Genomic DNA, 27,988 nt, shown 5'->3' with positions numbered 1-27,988 from the left:
CGTCGTTGGCTGATGACATGAAATGATTCTCGCATAAAAAAAGAAAAGGGTGTAGCCGCTCCATCGCTTTAGTGTACTGCTTTATTTGTACAGTTGGTTCATCGTTACGGTGGTCTTACTGAGCATTTTGTTAATACGTTGAGCCTGACTGCAAGAAGAAGGTCAACGTGGAAATAAAGTTGTCGTACTCTTAAAGCCAACATGGAACGATGACCCTATGGAGTTACGCACACGGTGGGATTTGAACCACAAAAACAAAACAAAAAAAAGTCGCTGTAATGTCGATACTGTATGTCACCGGTGGGGACGTGCAGTCTCTCTTGTAATGCAGACTGTCCCGCCAGTCCTCTGAGACCACATCTTGACTTGTGCGGCAATTTAGAAACGAGTCTTTGTGTCTCTGCCTGCATCAGACAGACTCGTATTCTTCCTCCCAGGCTGTGTATCTGCCCAGGAGGTTTCGGGCGGAGGGTTTGGTGTGTGCGATCACCTCCAGGAAGCCGGCTGTGACCACAGTGTCCAGCTGAATGACGGGCCTGTCTGAGTTCCCTGTGGAGGAAAGTCATGGTGAGGCAGCCTGTGTGGCAGCTCTTCTCCTGGGCCGCTTGAAACTGGAGTTTGTGCACATGTATGGGGAGTGTTTGGGTTTTTTTTAACTTGTGTTTATATGTGTGTTAACTACGTGTCCTACCCCCTTGGTGTGACTCCAGTGCGTCAAAGATCTTGCGGACTGGTCTCATGGCGGCCTCCTTACACACCAGTCTGATGTCAGAGCCGGAGTAGCCCTCCGTCTCCTGAAACACACACAACGCAAGCACCCATCAGCCAACACATTAAAACCACTTGCCTAAGGGGCGGCCCGGTGGTCAGCACTGTTGCCTCACAGCAACAAGGTCCTGGGTTCGAACCCCAGGCCAACCCAGGTCCTCTCTGTGTGGAGTTTGCATGTTCTCCCCGTGTCTGCGTGGGTTTCCTCCGGGTGCTCCGGTTTCCTCCCACCATCAAAAAGACATGCGTGTTAGGCTCCTGCCTGTGCCCCTGAGCAAGGCAGTGGAAGGAAGACCTGGAGTTGGTCCCCGGGCGCTGCAGCTGCTCACTGCTCCTATACAATAGGATGGGCTAAATGAAGAAAACAGATTTCATTGTAACCAAACAACTGTACAATGACAACATAAGGCTCTCTTTCTAACACTGTGTAGGTCCCCTCGGGCCACCAAAACCGCTGTGACCCATCGAGACATGGACTCCACAAGACCTCGGAAGGTGTCTTCTGGTACCTGGCACCAAGACGTTATCAGCAGATCCTTCAAGTCCTGTAAGTTGTGAGGTGGGGCCTCCGTGGATCAGACTTGTTTTTCCAGGCACATCCCACAGATGCTCGATCGGATTGGGATCTGGGGAATTTGGAGGCCAAGGCAGCACCTCGAACTCTTGTGTGCAGTGCAGCGGGGGGCCTGATCCTGCTGATCAAGACCACTGCCATCAGGGAATACTGTTGTCACGAAGGGGTGCACCTGGTCTGCAAAAATATTTAGGTGGTGCGTGTCAAAATAACATCCACATGAATGCCGGGAGCCAAGGTTTCCCAGCAGAACATCGCCCAGAGCATCACACTGCCTCCACCCGCTTGGCTTCTCCCCATAGTGCATCCCGGTGCCGTCTCTTCCCCAGGTAAACAATGTACCCGGCAATGTACCCACAGGTACCCGGCTGTCCACATGATGTAAAAAACAACATGATTCATCAGACCAGGTCACCTTCTTCCACTAACCCTAACCCTAACACCTAACCCTAACCCTAACCCTAATCCTAACCCTAACCCTAACCCTAACCCTGTCCATTGCAGGCACCTCCAGCAGTGGACAGGGGGCATCATGGACGCCCTGACTGACCTGCAGCTACGCAGCCCCACACACAGCGAGCTGTGGTGCACTGTGTGTTCTGACACCTGTCTAGCATAGCCAGCATTCAGTTTTTCAGCAGTTTGAGCGACAGTAGCTCTTCTGTGGGACTGGACCAGACGGGATAGCCTTCGCGCCCCACAAGAAAAACCCGCTCCACCCTGCTTAGGTGGTGCACCACATCCGAGCCTGGGCTGTCTGCACTCACCCGAGTTGAACATGCTTGTAACTTGGTCATTTCTCGCTTGGACAAATGACACGTTGACGAGTCCGTCTGCTTCTCGGCCATCGCGCCACGCCGTCTATCTGGCTATCAAGTCTGGCTCACAGCCAGATTAGGAATCTGTGTTTCTATGTACGTCTTATACTGCTGGTATATCGTTTGTTCGAGCAAGTAGAAGTTACGGTCTCACCAGAGAAAATACAATAACTTGATGTACTTTTCCACTTTGTATGTGCAAGAGAATGTGGAAGGATACTTCCCCATTACGTACACCTGCCACAGACGGGTTTATAACGTTTCACCAGCCCATCCCAGTACTTTACCAACTAACAAGATGTTCAGAGGTGATCAAGACCCCCCCCCCCAAATGGTACCTGCAGACCAACCCACCTACCACAGACACTCATTTACCTGCTTATTCCTGGTGACTGACAGTAATTAACCATCATGCAGCATTTTTCACCTAAAATTCAGATAATTGAATTTAAGCCTTTTATGGACCCGTGGACCCGGATCTCTGGAGTCTGTGACCGCTCCTCATTGTGAGGGATGTAAAATAAATACTTAATCCTGAGGGAAATTAAATCTTGCGGCTTGAATTCATCCATATTCATTTTAGTGGCATACGTATATTAAACTTTGCCTTTCTGTCACTTCATTGCATAAACTACATGAAACTATTATTGAAGGCCTTTTCAACAAACATGAAATATGAAAAGTCAGGTTAAAAATGTCACACACACCCACACACACACACACACACACACACACACACACATATATATCTACAGGCCATATATATAGGTCATATATCATATATAGGCCTACCAACACGGGGATCGCCGGATCGGATCCCCGTGTTGCCTCCGGCTTGGTCGGGCATCCCTACAGACACAACTGGCCGCGTCTGTGGGTGGGAAGCCAGATGTGGGTATGTGTCCTGGTCGCTGCACTAGCGCCTCCTCTGGTTGGTCAGGGCACTTGTTCAGGGGGAGGGGGAACTGGGAGGAATAGCGTGATCCTCCCATATGCTACGTCCCCCTGGCGAAACTCCTCACTGTCAAGTGAAAAGAAGCGGCTGGCGACTCCACGTGTATCAGAGGAGGCATGTGGTAGTCTGCAGCCCTCCCCGGATCGGCAGAGAGGGTGGAGCAGCAACCGGAATAGCTCAGAAGTGTGGGGTAATTGGTTGGATACAATTGGGGTGAAAAAGGGGGGGGGATCATATAGTCCCATTTAAACTGTTGTAACAAGTAAAATCATACCTTCGCCAGCATTTCATAATCCAGCTCAGTCCGTAACTCCACCCCCCCTGCGCAGCTGGAGGGAGGCAGCCAATGGGAGATCATAGCCTGGCGGGCGGGCTCTGAGGGAAGACCAACGAGAATCCTCTTCTCTAACCTCCTCAGCATGGCGTGATCCAACTCCCTGAAGGACAGAGGTACCAGTACAGCACATCTGATGACACGAGGGTGGATTTACACACCCCTCACACGTCCCCTGAACCTGAACCATGGGTAGTGTTTAAAATGACCGTCTGCTTCACCTCTGAAAGGAGACAGCAACAGCCTACGTATAAGAACAAGTTGTGTGTGTGTGTGTGTGTGTGTGTGTGTGTGTGTGTGTGTGTGTGTGTGTGTGTGTGTGTGGTTGTTTGTGACTTTGCATCACCATGGCAGGTTGGAGGCAGCCAGTACAAACACCAGGTCCTCTGATTTGGCCAGCCCATCCATCTGGACCAAGAGCTCTGTCTTCATTCTCCGGCTGCCTTCATGTTCTCCTCTGGAGACACAAACAAAAACACACACACAACTACTCACACGAAGCCATCAAGCTGAAAGGACATCAGCTCAGACATTTCCACGTGCATCTGCAAAGTGTCGACCTTCATTCTCCTTCTTCTCTTAAATTACTCCTGGTTTTCCCCCCACTCCACTCAGCCAAAGCTGCCTCGACCACACCAGTAGTCGTCCTCCTTGACCTTTCTGCAGAATTTAACACTGAGTCTTTTCAGGGGATTTTTCCCCCCTTTCCCCCCCAGTTGTACCCGTCCAATTACCCCAATCTTCCGCGCCAACCTGGTCGCTGCTCCACCCCCTCTGCCGATCCGGGGAGGGCTGCAGACTACCATGTGCCTCCTCCAATACAGGTGGAGTCGCCAGCCGCTTCTTTCACCTGACATTGAGGAGTTTCACCAGGGGGACATAACGCGTGGGAGGATCGCACTATTCCCCCCAGTTCCCCCTCCCCCCTGAACAGGCGCCCCAACCGACCAGATGAGGGGCTAGTGCAGCGACCAGGACACATACACACATCCGGCTTCCCACCCACTTGCATGGCCAATTGTGTCTGTAGGGACGCCCGGCCAAGCCGGCGGTAACACGGGGATTCGAACTGGCGATGCCCATTTTGGTAGGCGATGGAATAGACCGCTACCCTACCCGGATGCCCCCCCGATTATGTTTGTCCACCAGAGACACATTAGGGCAAGCACCCTACTCTCTTTTCTTATGAAAATCTACTCTCTTGTCAGACTCTAAGCTATTGTGTCCATTGTCTTCCGGTTCCGGTTCCCAGCTGGTGGCTTGTTTGCTTGTTGCTCTGCTTGCTTTTAACTTTTAAAAACATTTTAACAACTCCTTAGGGCCATTGCGTTATTTTAACTGATTTTACGGTTCGCCGCTGTTATTTTATGGATTTTACTTGATCATCAACTCCTGCACTGACTTGATCACACTGAGGCCTCCGGTTCTGTAGCGCCGGGGCTGTATGTGGTGAGAACAGTGTGGACTCAACCCTCAGCTAAGAGAGCTCGACAGCACTTACGTGGATCCAGTTTTATCTGACAGGGATGTCATACTACTGACTATCATGGAGGCATTAGCTGTCTGTCCTCCCAACAGGTTACAGGTGAGCCTCAAGGCAGGGTGCTTGGCCCACTTTACGTTCTATAAAACCTTTATTTATCCAGTCATCTCGGCCTACACTTTCCCTTAACATTGCTAGGCTGATGACACCCAAATGTACCTTCCTCTTCAGCTGGAAGACACTAAGGTATCCCCGTAAGTTGTTGCTTACCTTGCTGGCATCTGTTTGAAAGAGCGAGCCGTACCTCCAGCTCAACTTGTCCAAAACAGACAGTCAGCAACAAAGCTCCCAAATGGAGTACTAGAAAGACTACTTAATGGCTACAGCCACCACGCTCTAAAAACAAAAAGATTATCAACTAGTTACTGGATAAATAAGTGTACTATTTACTTGTAACTGCTGAAATAAAAAGACTAACTACTAGGTACTGTGACCGCACTCGCAAAAGGGGAGGTAAAAAACTAGTTAGTGTTGACAGCAAGCATACTCCAGCATCCAGTGAAACTTCTAGTAAAACAGTTAGTTACTTTGACTTCCCTATTGAATTTATAAATTAATCTTTATTCACATTAAAGGCGTTTTACATTACAGCCCAATCCAAAAACCACACCCTTCTGTATCATACCCAGCGCTGGATCCTCTCTGCCCCATCACTGACTCCAGCTCGTCCAGGAAGATGGTGGAGGGGGCATGGTACCTCGCCAGCTCAAACAATACCTAGGGAAACCACAAGCACACAGATGTCAGGACATGCACACACACACATACACACACAAATTTTTAATAATATCAAAGATGGTATTATTATTATTATTATTATTTTAGCCTACCCTGACCAGTTTTTCAGAATCTCCTCTCCACTTGCTGACAATGCTGGAAGCTGAAATGTTGAAGAATGTGGTTTTACACTCTGTAGCTACTGCCTTAGCTAACAGGGTCTTACCTGTACCTGAGAAAGGGAGAGGGAGATAGAAACAGAGGGGGAAAAAAACAGAGACAGAGATAATAAAAGGACAGAAAGAGGTGTAGGGGGATGAGAGAGACAGATAAATGGACAGACATACAGACCGAGATTTTTTTCTTTGGATTTTTCTCCCCAGTTGTATCCGGCCAATTACCGCACTCTTCCGAGCCGTCCCGGTCGCTGCTCCACCCCCTCTGCCGATCCAAGGAGGGCTGCAGACTACCACATGCCTCCTCCCATACATGTGGAGTCACCAGCCGCTTCTTTTCACCTGACAGTGAGGAGTTTCACCAGGGGGACGTAGAGCGTGGGAGGATCACGCTATTTCTCCCAGTTCCCCCTCCCCCCTGAACAGGTGTTCCGATCGACCAAAGGAGGCGCTAGTGCAGCGACCAGGACACACACCCACATCCGGCTTCTCACCCGCAGACACGGCCAATTGTGTCTGTAGGGATGCCCGACCAAGCCGGAGTTAACTCGGGGATTCGAACCGGCGGTCCCCGTGTTGGCAGGCAACGGAATAGACCGCCGCGTCACCCAGATGCCCCATATACAGACAGAGATTTGACAGACAGATATGAAGAAGTGAGCTTTTGATTGTGTGCAAGGGACTTGAGAAAGAACAGAGGAGAACTTGTTTTTACGTGAACTTGTGAACATGTAAAGTTTGTCTGTGAACACGAACAGTGATGACGAAACATTTTCACTCACATCTCAAACAATTAACAATGTCTGCACATACATACGTACACTATAGTACACCACGTAAACCTTAGGAATCAGCACTTAATGCTCCCTAACACTCATGGATCACTTCATTCACACAGAATCAGAATTTGTGTCACATAATAAGCTACAAATACCAGGACTTTGACTGGTAACATTGATATACACTCACTAGCCACTTTATTAGGTACACCTTGCTAGTACCGGGTTGGACCCCCTTTTGCCTTCAGAACTGCCTTAATCCTTCGTGGCATAGATTCAACAAGGTACTGGAAACATTCCTCAGAGAGTTTGGTCCATATTGACATGACAGCATCACGCAGTTGCTGCAGATTTGTCGGCTGCACATCCATGATGCGAATCTCCCGGTCCACCACATCCCAAAGGTGCTCTATTGGATTGAGATGTGGTGACTGTGGAGGCCATTTGAGTACAGTGAACTCATTGTCATGTTCAAGAAACCAGTCTGAGATGATTCAAGCTTTATGACATGGCGCGTTATCCTGCTGGAAGTAGCCATCAGAAGATGGGAACACTGTGGTCATAAAGGGATGGACATGGTCAGCAACAGTACTCAGGTAGGCTGTGGCGTTGACACGATGCTCAGTTGGTACTAAGGGGCCCAAAGTGTGCCAAGAAAATATCCCCCACACCATTACACCACCACCACCAGCCTGAACCGTTGATACAAGGCAGGATGGATCCATGCTTTCATGTTGTTGACGCCAAATTCTGACCCTACCATCCGAATGTCGCAGCAGAAATCGAGACTCATCAGACCAGGCAACGTTTTTCCAATCTTCTATTGTCCAATTTTGGTGAGCCTGTGCGAATTGTAGCCTCAGTTTCCTGTTCTTAGCTGACAGGAGTGGCACCCGGTGTGGTCTTCTGCTGCTGTAGCCCATCTGCCTCAAGGTTCGACGTGTTGTGCGTTCAGAGATGCTCTTCTGCATACCTCGGTTGTAATGAGTGGTTATTTGAGTTACTGTTGCCTTTCTATCAGCTCGAACCAGTCTGGCCATTCTCCTCCGACCTCTGGCATCAACAAGGCATTTTCGCCCACAGAACTGCCGCTCACTGGATATTTTCTCTTTTTCGGGCCATTCTCTGTAAACCCTAGAGATGATTGTGCGTGAAAATCCCAGTAGATCAGCATTTTCTGAAATACTCAGACCAGCCCGTCTGGCACCAACAGCCATGCCACGTTCAAAGTCACTTAAATCACCTTTCTCCCCCATTCTGATGCTCGGTTTGAACTGCGGCAGATCATCTTGACCATGTCTACATGCCTAAATGCATTGAGTTGCTGCCATGTGATTGGCTGATTAGACATTTGCGTTAACGAGCAGTTGGACAGGTGTGCCTAATAAAGTGGCCGGTGAGTGTAGATCACATATATATAGATATCTATATCTATATCTATCTATATATCTATCTATATATATCTATATATCTATATATATATCTATATATATATCTATATCTATATAGATATATATATATATGAATTGATATTAATGCTACCACAACTACTTCACAGAGACACTTTCTGATGAGTGCTGGATGCTGTCCTGAAGCTGTCCTGATGATGTCCTCCTATTGCACGTTAGATGTATATCTCTTAAATCGTGACATACCAAGCATTTATCAAATTGAGAGATGGACTATTCAAGAGGAGGTCTTACCTGGCGGTCCATACAGCAGCAAGCCTTTCCATGGAGACAGGATACCTGTGAATAACTGAGGATACTATAGAGAGAGAGGTTTGAAGGGAGGGCGTGAGGAAGGAGGGTGAGTAGAGTAGTTGAAGGAAAGAAGGATAAAACCAGTGAGTGGCAGAGGGAGCATTTAGCAGATGCCTTTATCCAAAGCGACTTATGAGAGTCTGCAATTAGCAGATAAATTCAAATGTTAACAAGTGCCACCATGGAGCGCTATACAGAAATCATGTCTTGACCAAGACTACATGTCGAGTCAAGTGTATTTGGTGTAAATGTGCCCTGGATCATGATGAGGTGGAGGATAAAAGAATCAAGAGTAAAAAGTCAGGTCATCTTCCAGAACTTTTTGCTGAGATATGACTGCCATTGCTGAAATAAGGTCATTATTCCGTATTATTGCACTGATTCTTCTTCTCTTTAAACCATAGAAAATGACCTTCACAACTGAAGAAGATTGCAGTGATTGTTAAGCCCTCCAGGACTACTACTGGGCTATACAAACAAAACTTGGCTTGACTTGACTTTACCGGCAGCCTCACAGTGACTTTAAGCTTAAATAGTGTGATCTTGGAAACAATTTAGGCTCACGGGTTTTGCAAATTTTGCGAACTATCTTTTAGGATGAGCCAGACCATTTAACGCAACGTTAACATGTCCTTAAATAGCCAACGGCCATATGTTTTGTACCCGTTTCTCCATCACAAAAAGTCATGGTGACAAAGGTCTGTCAGACAACTTAAAATTTCTGCTGCAGAACTTCAAGTTTTAACTGAAGAAACAGACACATTTGTAAAGATTTTAATAATAAAAAAATAAAATGATAATAACAATAATCAAATTAATAATATAATGATAATAATAAGAATAAATATATGATAAAAATAAAGAAATAACACAAAATAATACAATTATTTAATAATAAAAATGCCCTTAAAAACCAACAAAGCCATATGGGGTCAAATTTTGAAGTACATGTAATGGGCAAAATTTGACTTTCACTTGATGATTTATTCTCACTTATGTGTGAAATAGTACACCCAGTCAGCAATAATTAAAGCATCTACAGTATTGGTAAACTGCATGAGGTGATTCAATTCCATTATCTCTTCCCTCTGTTCTGTAACCCAGAATGGAAACTCCCATAGATGCACATATATCAAGACTATCATGTAAAAAAAAAAAAAAACCCAAAAAACTCTGACCCTTTTTTTCTTTTTAATATAGGGTAATGGTTTGTTCCACCAGTTATTATGGATAGCCATATTTTAACACACACAAAAATGGCTTGCACCGTCACAATGCTTTAGTAGATCTGGCCTGAAGAGTGCAGCAAAACAGAAAATACTGCACAAACCTTATTCAGTTTTGACTGAAAACATTAACATCCATGTAAAACTATGTGTAGTAAGTATAATCAATGGCCAAATACATTGAATTAAATCAAACAAGATTAGGGAAGATCCTCAAGCGCTTCTATTGGACACCATCCAGACTACATCGATTAGGCCTTAAAAACAAAGCAGACTTCTGGAAGTGTCAGAATTCAGAGGTACATTACTCCACGCTCTCTGGCAATGCCCTAAGATCCAGGTCTTTTGGAAACAAGTCCACAGTTGTATAAAGGAGATCACTAGCAATGACCGAATTCTCTCCCAGGTTATATGTGCTGGGTGACCCATTAGCTGTGTGGAAATGCAGAACTGATCCAAACTGCCATCATGGTGGGTAGACAGACTTTAATGAGGGGATGGGAAAAGGCAGAATCTCCCTCTTGGCGGGAGGGGCTCATAGAACTTGGAAAAGTGGCCTCATATGAATGAATTTTCTATAGAAAGACTGACCGACGGGACGCTTATATCTTAAAATGGGGAAAATACCAGATCTATATCTCTAAGGGGATAAATAATGCTGCTCTCAATATCTGTATGTTTAATTTTAATATCTTGTATTATCATAACAGCCTTTGGTATGTTTCCTATATTCTTGTCTAAATTGTTTTTCTTTCTTTTTTTCTTATTCTTCTTTTTCCTGTTACATCCATTATTATCATTATTATTATTATTATTATTATTGTTATTTCAGTTTATTATTATTAGATAATTTTATATGTTATTAGATATAGAATGCATATTATTACTATTAAATAAAAATTATGTAATAACTATTTAAGAATTTCATGAATAATTAAAAGAATAAAATAATTGGGTAATAACATATTATTACTGTGCAGTGTTGAATGTTTTGCATGTTAAAATTGAAAATGGCAATAAACTTTAAATCACAAAAAAAACAAGACTAGGGAAGAAATAATACAAACAGAACTCAGAAAGGATAAAATGGATATGGTAACGGGTGTAGAGGTCCAGGCAGTCGTGACTATTTACTGCACACAAGAGGACACTGTCGCTGCTATGTTTTAGCTGTTGATCAATCACGGCAATAATAACAAACAAATGGTGAAATAAAAACAGGGATCCCTGGTAGTGAATCAGGGTGTTGGGGGGGTGGGGGGTGCAGGACACCGGCTGTATGCTGAGTGAAAAGGGGCTGTTATTCACAAAAACAGAGCAGTGCAGAATAGCAGATAGACACATCAGTCCTCATCTAGGTCTGTAAATGTCATGAGGATGCAGACAGCTTGATTGGCTGTCATCATATCCATGAGAGAGGAGGCTAGGTGATGATGATAGAGATGTGCTGTGTGTGTGTGTGTATCCGTGTGTGTGTGTGGGTGGGGTTGTATCTCTTGTTTGTGTATATGTATGTCTGCCTGCCAATATCTGCATGTGTGAGTATGTATATGTGTGCGTACGGTTGAGCATGTTGCATGCATGTCTGTGTGCATTTGTGCTTTTGTGTGCTATTGTGTAGGGCAGTTTTCATTTATTTTTTTTACAAAAAATATATTTGTTGTACATTTATTTTTTATTTTTTTACAAAAAAAAAAGGGAAACAAATGCATTTGTGTTCACCTGTGTTTGCAAACTGTGGGGAGTTTGCATGTGTCTATGTGTGTAGTGTGACTGTACATGTACATGCATATTCTCATATACTATATGTGTATAGGCACAGGAAATGCATTTAAGTGTAAGTGCCTGCACGTGTGTCTGTGTAGTGTTGATATACCGTGGTCGCCTGTACATTTGTGTGTCTACATATGTTCGTTTGTATGAAAGTGCGCGTTTGTCCACAACGAGTTTGTGCAAGCGTTTGTGTGTCTGTGCAGGTGGACGCCTGCCTATCCATCTGTGTATGTGCGCGACGGCATCGTGTCTGCTGTTATCCATGATATAGATTTAATGTCAGCCTAACAGACTAGTGTGACCCCGCAGGCCCGGGTCCCTTTAAGCTCTTTTAACAGAGATGTATTCAGAATCGAAGACGGGCGAGCGGCGCTGAAATACCAGCGGCCGCGGCGCTGCTCCTACCGTAATGGGGTAGACGACGGCCTCTTTGACTAATCGCTTTGCGTCCTCCAGGCCAATGATGTCTTCCCAACATACATTGGGATTGTGCAAATAGATGTCCTTTAGGGATGGAGACAAGCACACACACACACACACACACACACAAACAGAGTTATAGGATGTCAAATGGTACAATTTATGAAACATGCAAGGACTGACTTACACACACACACACACACATTCATACATGTACATACAAAGACAAACACTCAGACACAACACATGTTCATACACTGATACAACGAGGAGGGAGAGAGGACACACTGGAAGACAGAAAATCACACACACACACACACTAGAAATGGGCACACACACTCAAACAACTGAATTCAAATGAAATTGAATTTCAAGCAAATTTTGAAAGCGCACAAACATTCACTTTGAATCAGTGTGTTTTTTTCCCTTAACTGGTTTGAAGCAAATTAACAATCTTGGCTCCTTGTATCCGGAGTGAGACTGGGGGAGGCTGGGTGATGCTCTCAAAAGAACTGGGTTCAGTTCAGATGCTAAAACAACGAAATGGAGTTTTAACACTACACTACAACCCAACACCCAAATCCCTAAATACAACACTAGGCCGAAACTATTATCATTTGTCAACGATATCTGACTTGGAGAAGGCTTACGACTGTAGGGGGGTACCGGGGAGTGTGGGGTACCAGGGCTGTCGCTACAAGCCACCCGGTCCTTGTATAACCAAAGTGAGAGCTGCGTCCGCATTCTCGGCACAAAGTCAAGTACGTTTTCGGTGGGCGTCGGACTCCGCCAAGGTTGCCCCTTGTCTCAGATTCTGTTTGTGATATTCATGGACAGCCTCTCAAGGTGCAGCCACGGTGAGGAGTGTGACCGTTTTGGGAACCTCAGAATCGCATCTCTGCTCTTCGCAGACGATGTGGTTTTGTTGGCTTCATCAGAACCCGACCTCCGGCATGCACTGGGGCGGTTTGCAGGTGAGTGTGAAATGGCCGGGATAGGGGCAGCGTCTCCCAAGTGTGAGGCCGTGGATGATAGTGGAGCTCTTGAAGCAGGAGGGGGCTTCGCACAGCTCCAGTGATCTGTTGAAGGTCAGCGTGAAAATGGGGGCCAGCTGGTCAGCACAGACTTTCAGACAGGAGGGTGACGCGCCATCCAGGCCCGGTGGCTTCCTGGTCTTCTGTCTCTGGAAGAGCTGGCGCACGTCCTCAGCACAGATCCTGAGTGCGGGTGGGGGTTGGGTGGGGAGGGGAGAGTGGCTGGCAGGGAGTGCAGTGGGTCGTGTATTGTGGCTGGGGAGGATGAAGGATGTGAACGTTTGCTTTTCAAACCTGCAGTAAAACCCTTTTACGTCCTTATCCAGTTGAAGGTTCCCTGCCGTGGGGGGGGGGGGGGGGTCTCCTGTAGTTGGTAATGTCTTTCAAACCACTCCAGACGAATGGCTCGTTGGCAGAAAACCTAGAGTCCCTCCTTTTTGCCACTCCGATCTCCTTTGTGGGTGTATTTTTGGCTTTGCTATATCGGATCCTATCTCCGCTCTTGTAGACTTTCCTCTTGGGCCTGATGAAGCTGCCTGAGTTTTGCTGTGAATCAGGGCTTATTGTTGTTAAAGGAACAGAAGGTCCTAAACAGGCCTTGGTTAAGTGTGGTTACCTCAGCTGGGTGTTTGCCAAAGCCAGGAAGACGCCCAAACAGCACAGCAGCTGATCGAAGAGAGAGAGGAGGAGGACAACAGTTGTCTAAGTGTAAACCAGTGGGGATTCTGCGTGGGGTGGGAGTGACAGAAAAGTTGAGAGGTGTATTTTCCAAACACCGCATCTTGGTTGCGTTCAAACCCCAAAACACACTGCACCAGAAATTGGTCCACCCTAAGGATCGGTTCCCTCGGCACAAACAGAGCAATATAGTGTACGCTGTTAAGTGCCAGGAGGATTGCTGTGACTTGTACATTGGGGAAACACAACAGATGCTGGCCAAGAGGATGGTACAACACAGAAGAGCTAACATGTCGGGCCAGGACTCCGCAGTCTACACCATCTACAGGCCACTCTGTCAGGGATGAGGATGTGCACATCCTTGATAGGGAAGAACGCTGGTTTGAACGAGGAGTCAAAGAGGCCATCTATGTGAAGAGGGCAGGACCATTCCTGAACCGAGGGGGGGTGCTAAGAGTACATCTGTCACCATATTACAATGCTGTGATTGAGAACATCCCAAAATCCCCTGTGAATAGTGCACATAGCCATTGAAACTCTTAGTTAATGGTCACACCTATTTGCACATAAAACTGATCGTTGGTTTCGGTTGTTATGCAACTGTATTGTTTATAAGGGTGCGGAGAGGTCACTTAGATGAGCGATGAAATGTTTCTGTCAATAAACGTTGTATCCATCCATCCATTATCCATCCATCCATCCATTACCCAAACTGCCTATCCTGCTCTCAGGGTCGTGGGGATGCTGGAGCCTATCCCAGTAGTCATTGGGCGGCAGGCGGGGAGACACCCTGGACAGGCCGCCAGGCCAGATGAAGACTCAACTTTCTTTGATTTTCTTACCTGGATTATTGAGCGTGCATAAAGATACAGAAGGTTTTGGTGCACACACACACATGTCCTCACAAAAGCTGATGTAAGCTGTCACAGTGTCAGGGAGTTTGCCCAGGTCTGTAGATGCAGCCTCAAAAACACTCCAGTCAGAGCAGTCGAGGCAGGCCTGCAGCTCCAGTTTTGACTCACTGGTCCATTTCCTCACAGTTTTAACCACAGGCTTTGCAGACTTTAGTTTCTGCCTGTGTGTTGGGATAAGAGGAATCAGACAGTGGGCTCAGGGCTGCACAGGGGACACAACGATAGGCGTCCTTTAGTATTGTGTAGCGTAACAACCACAGATGATTAGACTCGCTAGCCCTTGACTAAAGGGTCGGACCCTTTAGTTGACTGGTTAACGTAGTCACCCTTGGTGCGGGAGACCCAGGTTCGCGTCCCGGCTGCGGCGGTTCCTGGCTGCCTCCTGAATTTGCTACAATATGTAAATATATAAACATGTTGGGTGTGTCTGTGTCTGTGTCTGTGTGTGTGTGTGTGTGTGTGTGTGTAGTACCCTGCTAATGACTGAAGCCAGTTCTCTCATCTCACTGTTTGCACCAGAGAAAGCACTGAGGGGTTTCAGCAGGCGCTCCTACAAAACAATACATACAATAATGATGATAATAATAATAACAATCAAAATGACAGCAATACCACTATTACTACTACTAGTAGTAGTAGTAATAATAATAATAATAAGTGGTATTAATAGTAGTAGGATTAAGAGTAGCAATAACAGTACTGGAAGAAGTAGTGCTACCATAAGCTTTAGTATTAATATTAGCAGTAGTGAGAGTAATAGTAACAGCAGCAGTAGTAGTAGCAGTAGTGGTAATAGTACTTGTCAATAGTAGTAGTAGTAGTAAAAGCAGTAACAATAGTAGTAGCATTAGCGGTGCTTGATTCTCATCTCAGCCCCTGGATAATCTAAGGCACACTTGCACTTGCAACAGCAGCAGTAGCAGAGGAAGTAGTAGAGGTAGTAAAAGTAGTAGAGGTAGTAATATCAATAGTAGCAACAGTAATAGTTGTGAAAGTACCATCAACAGTGGTGGTATTAGTATTTGTAGTGATAGTATAATTTTTCATTAGTAGCAGATACAGACAGTGGTCCGATTCACTCAGAGAAGAGTTACCATAGTTACAGAGGCTCTACAGCACAGTCTTTACCATATGGTCTGCATCACTGCCGGCTTCCTCCCTAGCGTCTTGGATCGTGGCTTTATAGTCAACAAGCTGTCCATAACACAGTCAACAACATACATATTTTATTCTATTTTAGAGCAACAGACCCACGAGACCATTTGAGATAAAATTCAGAAGTTTGGGGTTTGCATGGTCTGAGTGGACAGAAACTGTCAAAATGAGTCAAAGCTGCTATGAGGAGTTTTGGATTTTTGTCGACTTTGCCCCTGTGGTAAAAAGTAGGACTGATTCATGTAACAACGGCTTCATCTCTCATCAGCCTCGCTTCTTGTCACAAAGATCTAGAGTGGCGTTTTGGATAAAACAGCTGTTTCCAACATAGGTATACAGCACTGGGGTGATGTATTTTTCATTGTATGGGAAACACACCACCTATGTATGTATATAACAATATCTCATCTTCTTGCTGATGGTTTTACTTGATTATGCAGGTCACAAAGAGGCATGGAAATCAAATGAAGACGGATAAATAAGTGAACAACTCCACGTAGCAGCTTTAATTACTCGATCAAAACGAATACCAGTCAAAACACTTAAAGAATTAAAAAGATATTAAACCTAGTATAAAATCTCATTTATCTTCTTCACTGAAAACAGTATTTCCCCCGGTGCTTTATGGTTAAGGAATGAAGAGATTCCCCCAAGATCTGCTTTTAATTGTACTGCCAAATGTTGTTTGGACACCTCACAATTTCAAATCTGGATAAAACAAGTATGTAAGCAAATGGCACAGTCAAAAAAACATATCCTGGTAAAAAAAAAAACATTACTACAAAAATACAAAACAGAGAGGGAACAAAATAGCAGATATTATGATGGTAGCCTTGGTACAGCGCTCTCTAGTACCGTCTTTCTTTTTGTTTATTCTCTGTGTGTCCTGCTAATAATAATAATAATAATAATAATAATGGATTACATTTATGTGTACCCTGAAAAGTGCTATACAAATAAAATGCAATATTATGATTATCATCATCATCGTTATTATTATTATTACTTTTGTAAAAATATTTGTTGGCATTTATAAAATACTAAAAAAAAAAAAAACCAAACAGACACTGCACACAGATCACTAACCCCCTTAGAGATTGTCTGAGGGAAACGCCGATAAAAAGCTACTCTTTCCTTCCAAGTAATGCCCAAAATAATCTCTTCCTCGTACGTTGCAAAAGGGGCTATTTCACGGTACATGATTTCCTCCAGTATGTCTCGATGCACGCTCGATAATCCGGGTACAGAAATCCCAGAAAGGTGGGTCGGCTCATCTGGACACGACGTCTAGTGGGGGGAAACGTGTCATCCCTCCTATCAGTGACCTCTTCAGTCTCAGCTGTCTGCAGGTGTCCCCACCCTTATAAACAATACTGGGTAACACTTTAGTATGGGGAACGTAGTCACCATTAATTAGGTACTTATTAGCATGCAGATTAGCAAGATATTGGCTCTTAATTGGTCATTATTACATACTCATTAATGCCTTATTCTGCATGGCCTTATTATACAACCAGTAAGCCATTAACTATGAGTTTTCCCTCTATAACCTCAGAAGTATTGCTTATTAGTAGTACCATCTCAATATGCTTTGCTTAGTATGGACTTTATAAGGTGGTAGTACCACAAGAAGAGTTATTCTCCCTTACTAACACTTAATGAATATGGTCTGTTCTTACATAACAACACACAAAACTACAAGTGTTCATAGTGTTAAATTACTGTAAATTAAGTTTTTGTTACTTAGAATATGTTCCCCATACTAAAGTGACATCTTGATCATTACTAATTCACTAGTAATTAAGTTTTTTTATGTTCCCCATACTAAAGTGTTACCCAATACTGCTATATAACGACCCAAACCAGCGATCAGTTTGAACAGGGAGTCAAACAGGACATCTATGTGAAGAGGGAACGACCATCCCTGAACCGGGGGTGGGGGGGGAGTTAAGAGTACATCTGTCGCCATCTTACAAAGCTGTGACTGCAGCTATTCCCCCAATCCTCTGTGAACAGTACACATGGCCATTGCAACTCTAGTTAATGGCCATGGCAATCTGCATATGAAAGTGATCGCTGGTTCCGGTTGTGAGACTGGTTTCGGTCATTATGATTATTATTATTATTTTTTTTTAAATTTTGAGATACTTTATTAATCCCCGTAGGGAAATTCCTCTCTGCATTTAACCCATCCTCGTTGTGTAGCTAGGACCAGTGGGCAGCCACCGTGCAGCACCGGGGGACCAACTCCAGTTGGTCTTGCCATGCCTTGGTCAGCGGCACAGACAGGAGCATTGACCCTTTAACCCTAACACACACACGTCTTTCTGATGGTGGGGGAAACCAGAGCACCCGGAGAAACCCCACCGCAGACACGGGGAGAACATGCAAACGCCACACAGAGGGCGACCTGGGATGACCCCAAGGTTGGCCAACCCCGGGGTTCAAACCCAGGACCTTCTTTCTGTGAGGTGGCAGCGCTTAACCACTGCGCCACCGTGTCGCTCATTACGCAACTGTATTGTTCATAAGGTGGGGGTGTCTGCAGTCAAGTGAGACTGACGAAGTCCCTTAGACGATGATGAAACGTTCCTCCCACTACACCAGGGGTGTCAAACTCCAGGCCTCGAGGGCCGCAGTGTCTGCAGGTATTTGTTGCAACCATGCACTACACCACCTGATTAAACTAGTTCCTTTCCCTCCTTGATCCAGGAGGTGAGCTAATTAGTGAAATCAGGTGGTGTAGTGCACAGTTGCAACAAATACCTGCAGACACCGCGGCCCTCGAGGCCTGGAGTTTGACACCCCTGCACTACACGTTGTGTCCAGGTGAACCGGTTCAACCGTCTGAGATGTTACGCCGTACCTTCCTGCTGGAGGGGCCCACCACAGCGGCTCCGATCCTGAGGATGGAGGAACCGCTGAGACCAAACTTCGAAGACTCGGGTGGACAGGCGTGTTCGTTCTCCTGTTGAACACAGACAGGGAGACAGATCACACCATCGTCTCTCTTCAGTAAGCTCACAGAATGGGGGGGGGACCCCACACACATGTCCCCAATCACTGTGTTTAGGTTTGGACACACAGGAAGAGTACACGTAATCGACGTATACAAAAATAAGAATTCAAACAACACAACCACGCATGTCGATGATGAACACACAACTCACACACTCGGGCAGACAGGAGAAAACTTCCAAAGTTCAAGAGTAAGCTAAGCACACACACATATACACATGTACAAGGATGATTATTAAGGCCTTTCCAATACCCAATAACGGACCATTTCCATGGCCGTGTTTGGTTGAAATCAATACCTTTTTTTTTGCCCCCCCCCAGTGTAGAGTGTGTGGAGCGCCAAGTGAAACGCTACCCTGCTGTGATAGCTCCTCTGTATTCAGTTCTGCACTTGCACAGGTAAACACGCACTGCTTAACTGTAACATTAAAACATACACTGGCAGCTTTACTGTCCTCCTTGACCACCGTCTTCGATCCTGCCCTCTTGGCTCTGCTCCCCGACTGAAGTCTGCAGGAGGTGTTGATATTTGGGAGGCGCTGCACAGCAGAACAGGACGTCCTGAGTTAGAAAAAGAGGGGAGGCGTCACAAGGAGAAGCTGACGGGAGATCTACCGACATTTCAGATCAGATGAAACTTTACTGGTCCCTATATGAACATTTGGCAAACAGATTCCCGGTGAAATACTAAAAGGTTAGATGTCAAAGAGTCTATTCTCGTCAAAAGGGGTAAAAGAGAGACAGAGCACAGCTCCCTCTCTCCAAATGACTAAAAACTGAGCCCAACAGCATCCTGACGGGGTCGGCCAGATGTGTGTGTACCACGTGAGTTCAGGTCTGTTTGCAGAGACTTGAGCTGAAGTCGAAAGAGGACCTGCCCCCCCCCCCCGATATTTTGGTCTCTCCACCTACCTTTCAAATCAGGCTTAAAGCCCCCCCCCACCCCAAAAAAAGAAAGTCTTCGAACAGAAAAGACCCGAGATAGTGAGCACAGTAAAATGTTGTACGCCATGCTGCAAGACATTTTACAATTTTAGAGAAAATGAAGTCTCGGACCTGATACCGAAACAAGGGACACACGTTGTCTTTATGCATGCTCAGTCATCCAGGTAAGTACATCACAGGAAGCTGAATCCTCTGGACACAACTCTTATTGACAGAGAGAGAAGTTTCATCATCATCTAAGTGACCTCTTCAGTCTCAACCGACTGCAGGTACCCCCACCCTTATAAACTATACAGCGGCATCACGGCCGAAGCAAACGATGGGTAAATTACTGTGATCATTAACTAGAGTTACAACTGCAATCTTGTTGAAGTTTACCATCAACCAACACATGCTGGTCAGTACTTCAGGTCTGACTCTCATCATCCACTGGAGCACAAACTAGGAGCCACCAGGACGCTGCACCACCGAGCTGACAACGTCCCCACCCACACAGAGGCCGGGGAAGGGGAGAAACCCCACATTAAACAGGCCCTGGTTGAGTCTGGTTATCCTATCTGGGTGTTTGGCAAAGCCAGGAAGACGCCCGGACAGTGCAGGAAACAGTGCACCAGCTGATGGAAGAGACGAGAAGGACAGCGGCTGTCTGAACATAAACCAGTGGTGATTCTGTATGTGGCGGGAGTATCGGAAAAGTTGAGACACGTATTTCCCAAACGTTGTGTCTCAGTTGCTTTCAAACCCCAAAACACGCTGTGCCAGAAATTAGCCCACCCCAAGGACAGCCCCCCCCCCCACAACCATCCATCCATCCATCCATCCATTCTGCTTATCCTACTCAGGGCCGCAGGGATGCTGGAGCCTATCCCAGCAGCCATTGGACGGCAGGTGGGGAGACACCCTGGACAGGCTACCAGTCCACCACAGGGCCCACACACACACACACACACATACATACACACACACACCACACACGTTGCTAGGGACAATCTAGTACGGCCGATTCACCTGACCTACATGTTTTTGGATGTGGGAGGAAACCGGAGCACCCGGAGGAAACCCACGCAGACACAGGGAGAACATGCAAACTCCACACAGAGGACGACCCGGGACGACCCCCACGGTTGGACTACCCCGGGGCTTGAACCCAGGACCTTCTTGCTGTGAGGTGACTGCGATAACCACTGTGCCACTGTGCCGCCCTCCCCCCGGCACAAACAGAGCAATATAGTGTACCCTGTTAAGTGCCATGACTTGTACATCGGGGGACCAAACAGACGCTGGCCAAGAGGATGGCACAACACAGCAGAGCTAACATGGACTCCACAGTCTACACCATCTACAGGCCAGTGGCCACTCTTTCAGGGGTGAGGATGTGCACATCCTTGATAGGGAGGAACGCTGGTTTTAACGGGGAGTCAAAGAGGCCATCTATGTGAAGAGGGAACGACCATCCCTGAACCGGGGGGTGGGGGCGGGGCTAAGAGTAAATCTGTCGCCATCTTACAACGCTGTGATTGCAAACATTCCCAATCCTCTGTGAATAGTACACATGGCCACTGTAACTCTAATTAATGGCCACCATAATCTGCAAATGAAACAGGTCGCTGGTCTGGGTCGTTATGCGACTGTGTTGTTTATCAGGGTGGGACACCTGCGGTCAGCTGAGACTGAAGAGGTCACTTAGATGACGATGAAACGTATCCGTCAACACACGCTGTGTCCTGATGGACTGCTTCAGCTTTCTGTAAAGGACAAACATTGGTATGGACAGACAGACAGACAGACGGACAGACAGACAGACGGACAGACGGACGGACGGACGGACGGACGGACGGACGGACGGACGGACGGACGGACGGACGGACGGACGGACGGACGGACGGAGGCTGGCAGACAAGCAGACGACAGGAAAGAGGAAACTGAAACTGAAAGAAAGGACAGGCAATAAGACACATGGACGTACAGATAGACAGGTAGTCTGGGTAAGACAGTGAGACAGGTAGAAGGACAGAAAGTGACATTCACCTCTTCTTACCACAACTTCTCACACGTCTGGTCTCAACTGCAGAGAGAAAGATGAAGAAGGAAAACAGAAGAAGTCAGAGGGACAACAACTTATTCCACTGAATAACTGTTAGAAGACCTAATCCACAATAATCCACCCATAATAATACCAATCCTAATAAAAGTAATAATAATAATAATAACCCATGATAGAGAACACATTCATCTGTACATTTAACATCTTTAAGGAATTACCTGGATCACTACTAAGCATTTCAATTCAAAATGCAGAGATCTTAATGATGAGTTTTTAATACTGATTCTCTTCAATAATCTCAATAAATAGTTGTTGTCTTAAGGTATAACTATCGGCTATGGCGTTATAAGGAGGCTTTAGTTTACAGTGTTGATGGACCCGCTGACCAATGAGCTTCGTGTTTTTTGTTTTTGTGGAAGAAAATTACATTTAGGGTGTGCGAATGGCGTAGCGGTCCATTCCCTTGCCTATCAGCACGGGGATCACCGGTTCGAATCCCCGTGTTACCTCCGGCTTGGCCGGGCCTCCCTACAGACACAATTGGCCGTGTCTGCGGGTGGGAAGCCAGATGAGGGTGTGTGTCCTGGTTGCTGCACTAGCGCCTCCTCTGGTCGGTCGGGGCGCCTGTTCAGGGGGGAGGGGGAACTGGGGGGAATAGCGTGATCCTCCCACGCGCTGCGTCCCCCTGGTGAAACTCCTCACTGTCAGGTGAAAAGAAGCGGCTGGCGACTCCACGCGTATGGGAGGAGGCATGTGGTAGTCATTGTGCTCCAGTGGATGATGAGAGTCAAACCTTAAGTACTGATCAGTACTGATCAATCAAACGTCCCCCATCACCAGTTGCAATTTCACAGTCCAGGAAGTAATTCATCGGCCACATTTCTTTACATTGTTACAATTACAGTTACATTGCTCGACATGATCCTGCGATCAGATTGTTCCATTTTCCTGTTGGATTTAGACTGAATATAAATTCCATCAATCCATTATCCCAACCGTTTATCCTGCTCTCAGGGTCGCGGGGATGCTGGAGCGTATCCCAGTAGTCATTGGGCAGCAGGCGGGGAGACACCCTGGACAGGCCGCCAGGCCATCGCACAGGGCCAACATACACATACACACACATTCATACCTAGGGGCAATGTAGTACGGCCGATTCACCTGACATACTACATGACTTTGGACTGTGGGAGGAAACCGGAGCCCCCGGAGGAAACCCACACAGACACGGGGAGAACATGCAAACTCCACACAGAGGACGACCCGGGACGACCCCCAAGGTTGGACTACCCCGGGGCTCAAACCCAGGACCTTCTTGCTGTGAGGCGACCGCGCTAACCACTGCGCCACCGTGCCGCCCCTGAATATAAATGAAAATGCTTTAAAACAAACAACATTCACAGTATAACGAATATCATTTATTCCATTTTTCTTTTCCCGGTTGTATTTGGGTTTTTTTGAACACTGATTAAATTTCTTTACCTGTAACAGTGGTGATATAATAGTCAAGTTTTTAATTTTTTTTTATTTTTTAATGTTCCTGGTGATTTTGGGGTAGCTATTCAGTTTAAACGTTAGTCACTGAGGAGTGGTACTGTACCAGGTTCTACCGTTTTCCTTGTGATTTTGGGGAATCTGTGGAACTTGATGTAGTAGTAGCTCTCGTACTCCATCAGCACCGTCTCCAGGTCTATGTTGTCGCAAACCTCAAACCTTCTCAGGGAAACGTTCGCCTCCTGGTCCAAGGCCTCCGCTGCATCCATGTATCTGGTGGACACACACACACACACACACACACACACACACACACACACACACACACACACACACACACACACACACACACACACACACGATTTGGCGATCCTTCTACTAAATTACAAGTTTTTTACACTATAAAGTACGGTGTTTTTGTAGCCAAAGACTGGCTTGCATAAGATATCCTGTGCTAGGAATAAAAATGTTCAGATTCTAAGACAAAAGACCCTCCTCCTTTAGTAGGAGGACATTTCACCAGGCTATACGGTACCTTTATGACAGTATTTGTGTAAAAAAAAACCCAAAAAGGTAAAAGCTGAACTGCTGGTGATAGAAGTAGCATGTATGACATACTTATGGCCCATAGAATAATGAATAGATATTGCCCCCGGTCCTTCCACAGAGTCAGCGTACCTTGCTGGAGGGCCTAAAGACACGCGTTGCCTCGGTGAATACCAGCACACGAGTGGGCTGAAGGGAGATGGTGTCCGGGGGTGGTGGTGGCAGACTGGCAGGTGAATCAAATCATGTGGCTAATAAACTGCTTTCTTACTGGCAAGAAGTCATCTCAAGATGACGTTATGCTGTAACGTTAGCCCCACAACCCGCAGTCGCCATCTGTCTCAGCTCAGCTGCCTGTTCCACCAGTAGAGACTGACCTCTGGTGGTGGCGGCGGTGCATTACAACACATCGCCTCAATACAGCATCTCCGTCTAGTCTAGGGTGCCTGTACGTTTTTTAACTACTTTATTAATATCCGTGGGGGAAATTCTTTCTCTGCATTTAACCCATCCTAGCTCTGCAGCTAGGAGCAGCCGCCGTGCAGCACCCGGGGACCAACTCCAGCTCGTCTTGCCATGCCTTGCTCAGGGGCACAGACAGGAGTATTAACTCTAACATGCATGTCTTTTTTGGTGGTGGGGGAAACCGGAGCACCCGGAGAAACCCCACCGCAGACACGGGGAGAACATGCAAACTCCACACAGGGATGACCTGTGTGGACCTGAGATGACCCCCCCCCCAAAGGTTGGACAACCCTGGGGTTCGAACCCAGGACCTTCTTGCTGTGAGGTGACAGCGCTAACCACTGCACCACTGTGCTGCTTTTTTACTATTGAAATTTTTGACTATTTTTTTTATTGTATTCTTGACTATTGATAATCATACCTTCGGGATTTCTAAATACCCTGGTATACTGTAATACCTTCATAACATCCAAGCCTACTGACTACAGTCTTGACCATTAATCTGATCCTACTAATCTGGGTAGAAGATAGGGATTGTGATCCAGTTTTGATCCCAACAATACCTGGTGTGTCCATCAACAGCAGAGCTAGAATCAGAATGTGAACCAGTTCCATTTGTCGAGCGGGTTTTAACAAACCAGGGATTTAACGGGGCCCTGCTCACTGGAAGCTTTGCAATAATACAGTAGACTGTAAAATGACTGACAGAGCTTGACCAACTGAGAGCAGCTTTAATGCAATGTACAATCCCTGATGCTGGATTGTTAAACAGAGAGCTAAAGGAAGGAGAAAGGATGAAAAGTTGCTGCATAAACTTTAAAACATTATTGTGAGTGATTATAACCCAACGTATTTTTATTCCTTTCCCCCAAACCCAAATCTAGTGCCCTCTACAGATTAAACTTGGTGGAAGAGCACACTTTATACCTACAAAAGAAGCTATCAACAGACACACTGACACTTGTTTATAGGCAAGTGCTGATGTCAGGTTAAGGTTTAAACTAACTGGTAATGGTAGCAGAATGCTTATTGCAACTTTAACTAAGGGAGCCAGGACTTGCAGAAAATGTAAAGGTCAGATATAAAAGTTCTCAGTATATAAACCATCAAGACAGGAGGTGGAGCTGGATGTGGCAGAGTTGGAGATGGTAAGATTTTCATTGGGAGTGACGAAGAAGGACAGGATTAGGGACGAATATATTAGAGGGACAGCTCAGGTTGGACGGTTTGGAGACAAAGCAAGAGAGACAAGATGGAGATGGTTTGGACATGTGTGGAGGAGAGATGCTGGGTATACTGGGAGAAGGATGCTGAATATGGAGCTGCCAGGGAAGAGGAGAAGGGGAAGGCCAAAGAGGAGGTTTATGGATGTGGTGAGGGAGGAAATGCAGGTGGCTGGTGTGACAGAGGAAGATGCAGAGGACAGGAAGAGATGGAAACGGATGATCTGCTGTGGTAACCCCTAACGGGAGCAGCAAAAAGGAGTAGTAGTAGTAGTAGTAGTAGTAGTAGTAGTAGTAGTAGTGGTATATAAAAAATCAGAGATTATGAACCCTAATGTTCTCTTATTTAATGCCACTCTGGATGACAGTGTCAGTTTAATGTTAAATATGTTGGCTGTAGATTTAGACCTATATTTCAAATGGAAAATGCTCACAAACACATACCAGCTAGCACACACACACACACACACACACACACACACACACAAACACAAAATACACGCACCCTTGATCCAAAAGATGGTGATAGATGAGGATGAGCAGGCTCTTCCTCCTCGTCTCTCTCCTCAGCTCATCCTGGTAAACAGAGACACAGAAAGAGTTGCTTCAATCCATTCTACAACACCAGCTTCACACGGCTAACACCGCTCTGGCCTCACAGAAAAGATTTAATTAAGGGGTTGAACACACACTGTAGTAACAGTAATGCCGCAGAGGAGGACAAACAAAATTAGGGAATTGCATAACTAGCAGGACGCCATCTTTGTTCGCAAAGCTACTACTACTCCTCCTACTACTACTACCACTACTTTCGGCTGCTCCTGTTAGGGGGCGCCACAGCGGATCACCAGTTTCCATCTCTTCCTGTCCTCTGCATCCTCCTCTGTCACACCAGCCACCTGCATGTCCTCCCTCACAACATCCATAAACCTCCTCTTTGGCCTTCCTCTTCTCCTCTCCCCTAGCAGCTCCATATTCAGCATCCTTCTCCCAATATATCCAGTATCTCTCCTCCACACATGTCCAAACCATCTCAATCTTGCCTCTCTTGCTTTGTCTCCAAACTGTCCAACCTGAGCTGTCCCTCTAATATACTCATTCCTAATCCTGTCCTTCTTCATCACTCCCAGTGAAAATCTTATCATCTTCATCTCTGCCACCTCCAGCTCCACCTCCTGTCTTTTCATCAGTGCCACTGTCTCCAAACCATACAACATAGCTGGTCTCACCACCATCTTGTAAACCTTCCCTTTAACTCTTGCTGGTACCCTTCTGTCACAAATCACTGCTGACACTCTTCTCCACCCACTCCACCCTGCCTGCACTCTCTTCTTCACTTCTCCCCTGCACTCCCCGTTACTTTGGACAGTTGACCCCAAGTATTTAAACTCATACGTATTTAAACTTTATCCGCAAAGCCAGGAATGCTTATATCCAATCAAAGGCTAAATGGATAGAAGTTGAAAAAAAAACCAACACTATTTTTGCAAACTAGAGAAAGATAGAGAATTCAAAAAAATTGTGATGCACAAATAACGCTTGAAGAATTGATAGATGTACTCAATCATCTGGACAAATCCCATGGCACTGATGTTCTGACAGCAAACTTTTCCAAACTTTTCTTTGCACTTGTGTAAACGTGATGGGGGAAGCAACAGAGTATCTCCTTGTTTCATCCCCTCACACTCAGTCGTTCTGTAAACAAGTCATGGAATGGCTGAACAGCAAAACCACAGGAATGCCTGTTACAGATCACAATAATATTATTTTTAGAAGACAACAAACTGGACTTAATGGTCAATGTTTTGCTAATTTTAGCCAAATTCTTTATTCATATGGCTAAATGTATAAAGACCCCACCCACTTTCACGCGCTACCATAATGAAACTCAACTTTATGTTACGTTAATGAAACCAAAATGTGCCAAACATCCCTATGCATCACTAGAAAATGGTCTGACCAATGGAAAGTCTTAAACATTAACAATCACTTAGTCAATCTTTCTTTATTTTATGACATATCTTATGGTTATTTTGTTTTATTCTGCTTATTTTATCCTATATTTTTATATAACACTTTTGTATTGTTTGTGTAAATGTTTAATGCCTCATGTGGTGCCTGTTCTTTTTTATTTGATATAAGTTCTATAATTGTAATAATTGCCTTATTGTTTTTACATTCATTTTTGTTTAAAAAAAGAAAAAAAAAGGGGGGCGGGACTACTCATTACCAGGCCAACCGCGTGCCTCGTTGCCGTGGCAACCCACGGACGCCGACTCTCGCGACACCGACGTGTGTACGTCTACCTTCAGCGTGTCAGCGGAGCGGTTATAACGTCCATAACTCAGTCCTCGTTATAACGCTTAGCTAGCTTGCGAGGTACTACCGTCTGCGGTGAAGCAGAGGTAGTAACGTCTCCTCTGACCGACCCGGAGCTTAAGTCAGGATCCAAAGCGTCCCAAACGCGACAGTTGGTCATTTCAAGTTGGCTAAACTAGGTACAGTTAAAAAAAAACGAATTAAGATTACGGCCACTTACTGACTCGCGCGCTTGGTTCGCCGTTTTGATGGACTGGTATGACAGCTCCATCCTATGACGGTGCAAACTGGAAAAGTAGCGCGTCGC

At 45.8% G+C, this 27,988-nt stretch overlaps 1 protein-coding gene across 1 annotated transcript; it reads right to left on the bottom strand.

Moving 5' to 3' along the window:
- Nucleotides 1-72: 72 nt before the first annotated feature.
- On the bottom strand, nt 73-27,988 carry katnal2 (katanin p60 subunit A-like 2). The gene is made up of 15 exons (XM_056291184.1): nt 27,902-27,988; nt 25,868-25,938; nt 23,245-23,401; nt 19,083-19,184; nt 18,494-18,595; nt 15,601-15,666; nt 14,945-15,022; nt 11,832-11,930; nt 8,368-8,431; nt 5,823-5,941; nt 5,618-5,709; nt 3,796-3,906; nt 3,390-3,552; nt 692-794; nt 73-549 (listed from the first exon to the last, which is right to left on the bottom strand). The coding sequence occupies exons 1-15, from the start codon at nt 27,950-27,952 to the stop codon at nt 410-412; spliced, it is 1,518 nt and encodes a 505-aa protein (XP_056147159.1). The 5' UTR covers nt 27,953-27,988; the 3' UTR covers nt 73-409.

The sequence above is a fragment of the Lampris incognitus genome, chromosome 12 (genome assembly GCF_029633865.1).
Source record: "Lampris incognitus isolate fLamInc1 chromosome 12, fLamInc1.hap2, whole genome shotgun sequence".
Lineage (NCBI taxonomy): Eukaryota > Metazoa > Chordata > Actinopteri > Lampriformes > Lampridae > Lampris > Lampris incognitus.
This window is presented reverse-complemented; position numbering and strand designations above follow the sequence as displayed.